Source organism: Anopheles ziemanni, chromosome 3 (genome assembly GCF_943734765.1).
Source record: "Anopheles ziemanni chromosome 3, idAnoZiCoDA_A2_x.2, whole genome shotgun sequence".
Lineage (NCBI taxonomy): Eukaryota > Metazoa > Arthropoda > Insecta > Diptera > Culicidae > Anopheles > Anopheles ziemanni.
Window position 1 is genome coordinate 9,112,872 of NC_080706.1, and position 4,436 is coordinate 9,117,307.

The 4,436-nt window shown below is 49.4% G+C and overlaps 1 protein-coding gene across 1 annotated transcript; it reads right to left on the reverse strand.

The window, feature by feature from the left end:
* Nucleotides 1-1,072: 1,072 nt before the first annotated feature.
* Nucleotides 1,073-4,436, reverse strand: LOC131285719 (DNA topoisomerase 3-beta). The gene is made up of 8 exons (XM_058314575.1): nucleotides 4,249-4,436; nucleotides 3,414-4,161; nucleotides 3,214-3,342; nucleotides 3,083-3,154; nucleotides 2,418-3,012; nucleotides 1,688-2,345; nucleotides 1,488-1,615; nucleotides 1,073-1,390 (listed from the first exon to the last, which is right to left on the reverse strand). Exons 1-8 carry the CDS (start codon nucleotides 4,337-4,339, stop codon nucleotides 1,238-1,240), a joined length of 2,574 nt encoding a protein of 857 aa, XP_058170558.1. The 5' UTR covers nucleotides 4,340-4,436; the 3' UTR covers nucleotides 1,073-1,237.

Genomic DNA, 4,436 nt, shown 5'->3' on the forward strand with positions numbered 1-4,436 from the left:
AGCATACCCACGTGCCAGCGTCTCACGTACCACTGCTAACGATCGTCATACGATCGATGAAAACGAATTACGAGATGCGAAAAATCATTCGACATACCTGGGCCCGAGAGGACTTCCGTTTGGATCATAGATTTGTGTTGGTAGCCAATGAACACGTGAAAAAACACAACATCAGTGGCTGGTTGGCTCGAATCAATCGGCGCGGGACGGTTAAAAGAGCGCGATATTTCCTCTTTGTCGATGATGCAACTTTTGTGAACACGCGTGTTCTGCTCGAGGCGCTGGAATGGACGATGCCGACGAAAAATTTCGTCCTCTGCGCGGCGAAGAAAAGTGCCGTGCGAAATCGCACCACGACCATCTGTGACACCACACGCCCTGTGCTGCTTTCCGGTGACATTGTGCGAAATGGCCCAGACAAACGTGCCCAACAGCCGGTACACGACGGTAAACGGCTGTACTTGAGCCAGCGCGATACGGAAGCAATCTTCAATCAGCAGATAGTCGATATCTCGCGGCTTATATTCTTCTTCAGTGCCCCATTGGATCAACTTTCATCCATATCGATGCCACCGGCGCTCATGACCGAACGGTTGTGGGGAGCTGTGAATGGAAACTTTTCGACGATAGAAGCTTAAAGTGTTGCTACAGTTATAAAAGAACCTATTCTCAGGGTATAAGCGGAAGATTATAATTTTTAATTGATGCAAAAATTTCCTCAATACAAGTAATTTATACAACCATTTTACTGCGATGTCGATGAGTAGGGTAGACACATTTTGTAATAGGAAAACAAAAGTACAATATGGAAACCATATGCGAAGAATTGGATCAAGAATCTGACGAATTTAAAGTTAAAACAGTGTTGATTGTTAGAAAGCGCATAAATTAAGTAAATATAAAGTATTTCAACAACGTCCCTGAATTATCATAAATGGTAGTCATGAGAAAACCTTTTTTACACTACAGGAAAGTGACCACAAAACAAAATAAATTGGGTTGTGCTAAACCCATTTCTGGATATCTGACAATCGTTTGCTCGCGCTGAATCTAAAAAGGAACGTTAATCTACTGAAAGTCAAATGACAAAAAATTTATTGAAGTAGTGTGATTTCAAAAATCACGTTTTCAATACGATTTCATACATAAAGGGATTGATTGAGTGGAAATGCAGTAGTCGTTCGTTTGTCGCTCACGAGTGAATGCTTCGGTTGTGTACCTGGGTGTTGCGATCCCCCTATACGAAATAGGCGGCCAGCTGAGCCATCTTGTCCTTAGGCTGTTTGTTACGCCCACGGCCTCCTTTACCTCCCCGGCCGCGGAACCCTCGTCCACGCCCACGGCCACCGGCTTGATTGCGACGCATTTCGACAGCTTTGTGCTTTTCCACCTGACCGGGGAGAGGAAAAACAAAACAGACAAAGAGGGGATGTATAAAGCGGTGTTAAAGGGATCCCAAGGCGGGATACGATAGCGGATTCACTTACCAAAGGAACGAAATCGGCGAAACAGAAGAGGCAACCCTTCTTCTCGGTAACACCGCCCTGGAAGGGTGTTTTCTCCTGCTTATAGATGGCGGTCACCTGTTGAGCTCCACATTCCTCACACGAGTCGGCTGGAAAGGGAGAAAAGTGTTTTGTTAACCGTACGCAAGCGATACGCAGTTTGATTTGTGGATGAAAATTACCTTCTACCGTAACCTTCAGTGCGTCGTCGAAACAACTAATGATGACATCGCACAGCCCGTTGCAGACCAAACGCCACGTTTTCGGTGCCATCGTGCAGTCGAGTACCAGCACACCCCGGTCACACTCGAAGCAGCTCGAAACGCCCAGCGTCGAGAGCGAGTGGGCACAGGTTGGATGGGGACAGCTGTTGCAGCCGGAGTTCTTCGGCATGTCCCTGAATGGCGGATGGTTGTAGCAGTACGGGCAGAGCGGGAACGATTTACCCTTCGCACCGTTCGTCCATGCGACCAGCTCGAAATCATCCAACGGACACTTGAGCTCCCGGTACACCCGTATGATACCCTTCACCGGCAGGGTGTACGTTTCATCGCACGTCGAACAATGCAGCCGGGCCGGTTTCGACTGGATGTACTTCATGTAGCGGCGGCACTTGCCGCACCGGGACAGCGACTTGCCGGACGAGCAGAGCGACGAGAAGGTCGCTTCGAACAGCATGTCCATGTTGCTGATGTTCTGCACAAAGTAGAGGAACTTGAGGCGGAAAATCTCGACCGCGTGTTTTAACACCAACCGGTAGTCGGCGGAACCGTGCGCGATGAGATTCAGCTGTTGTTCCAGAGCGGAGCGCATCGTTGGGAGTACAAGCTCGGGGTCGATCTGTAAATAAAAAGGGGTATAATATAGACCCATTCGTCGGGAAGGTTTCTTTGGGTAAAGTACTGCAACTACCTTTTGATACCCATGCACAAGCACAATTCCAAGATTGGTCGGAGTGAGGGTACGTCCACCCCCGATGGCGACATAATTTCGCTGGCAGATATTGTTTATATGCACCGGAATCGACGCATCCGTCCCGATGCCATGTTTTTCCATCAGCGTAATCAGCTCGGACTCGGTCAGATAGTCCGGCGGACCGGTTTGACTTTCCACCAGCCGAATATCGTTAATCTTCACCTTGTCCCCCACCGTATACTGGTGGCCGAGTTCGTTCTTTCCGAAGCTTTGCCACGTCATTACCTTCGTGAAACCCGGATCGATCAGTGCGCTGGTGGTGGCCGTAAACAGTTCCCCACCGATGCGGAACTTGGTCGTGTGCGACCGATACTTGAGGTCACGCGAGATGGTACCGAGAAAATGTCGACAGATGTAATCGTACACTCGCCAGCTGTCGCTTTCCAACTCGTTGCGGAAGGCCAGCTTCATCGGCGTGATGGGAGGATGGTCACCGGCGTCATTGCCCTTCCGCGGATTGTTCATATCACGGGCGATTGCTTTCGCCTCCTCGCCAAACTCATTGGAAGGTTGTAGAAGTCGTACGACTCCACTGGAAAAAAGAAAGGAATGCCCAGCAATTGAAAATGTATTAAGGACTCAAAGTTTAAAGACATCATTACTTCAGATCAAAATTTGCAGGATATTGAGTTGTTTCCGTTCGGGGGTAGCTTATATATCCGCGTGTGTAGAGTCTAAAAACAACAGATAAATGAGTTAATTCCAATTCGGGGTCCAGAAGAGTGCCGCATACTTTTCCGCTATCTGCATTGCGGTGTGTGGACCGATGCCTAATCCAGAGCTTGCCGCTCGCATCAGTTCGACCGTATTGAGTGCCTGTGGGCGTGTACGAGCCTGTTCCTTTGAAGTGACCGCTTCCACACTGAAAAAAATCCCCGTTAAAGCCAGTTAGTCCTTGTGCAACGAATTGGTTTATTTTGTCGACATACTTACACAGCTTCTTTGTGTTCCTTGACCTTGTTTAGGTATATGCAGGCGATCTCCTTTTCAAACACCCTTACTCGGTGCCATTCGAGCTTCACCTCCGGATTCTCGCCCACCGCCACCTGTACGTACCAGAACGTCTCCGGTTTGAACGTTTGTATCTCGTCGTGACGCTGCACACAAAAGCCAAGGGTTGGCGTCTGGCACGGACCGTACGATATGAGGGACGAGTCGAGATCGGCGTACTTGCCCTGGAAGAATCGCGTTTGAAACCGCGTAAATGCGCAACCGATGCGCAAGTCCAGCTCCTGTCTGGCATCGACGGACTTGGCTTCGTTTTCGTTCGGATGGATAAGGTTATCCATCGCATACTTGATGTCCTTCTCCGTGATGGCGGAGAACTTTGCGCGGTAGGTGACGCGGTTGGAAGATACGTTGTGGATCGAGCCGGATACGGCCGCCATCACCTCGAAGCAAATGTTTTCACCCTCCTTGTCGCAATCGAGCCATAGGATGAGATAGTCGCAACCGCGAGCTTCCTGCGACAGGAAGTAGGGCATCCGGAGGTTGGGCGTGGACTCTTTCTTTTCCGTCGGACAAGCAAACAGTTCCGCCGGATCGACACGGTCCCACGAGTTGTACTTGCCCACAAACTCCAGCCCCATGATGTGGCCGCAAACGGATGTCATCTTGAAGCGCGTCACTTCGCCTTTAAACTGGCCCACCCATTCGTGTACTGAGCAGGCATTATTAGAACCTTAGGAGGAGAATGAGTGGAGAACATGAATGGAAACGATGGGTAAATAAATCCTGCACAAAACGTTAAACAATAACGCCATCGTACCTTTTCGTACCGAACACTTCCCATTGCTCAAAATGTTCGCCAGCGATGCGGCGAGCGACGGCTTCTCCGCCACCATAAGTGCCACTTTCATCGTGGATGATTGTTGGGTGGATACTTTTGCGTTTGAATACTTGGTTTTGTACTACAATTGTAAGTTAAAACAGCCGCAAAAATCGAGTTGTGCGGTA

Excerpts from the sequence above, each read along its gene's own strand:
- LOC131285719 (XM_058314575.1), bottom strand. The coding sequence starts at position 4,339 with ATGAAAGTGGCACTTATGGTGGCGGAGAAGCCGTCGCTCGCCGCATCG. Across the intron at positions 3,343-3,413 it reads AAGGAACACAAAGAAGCTGT|TGTGGAAGCGGTCACTTCAA; the intron begins GTAAGTATGTCG and ends GATTTTTTTCAG. Across the intron at positions 2,346-2,417 it reads TTGTGCATGGGTATCAAAAG|ATCGACCCCGAGCTTGTACT; the intron begins GTAGTTGCAGTA and ends TTTTATTTACAG.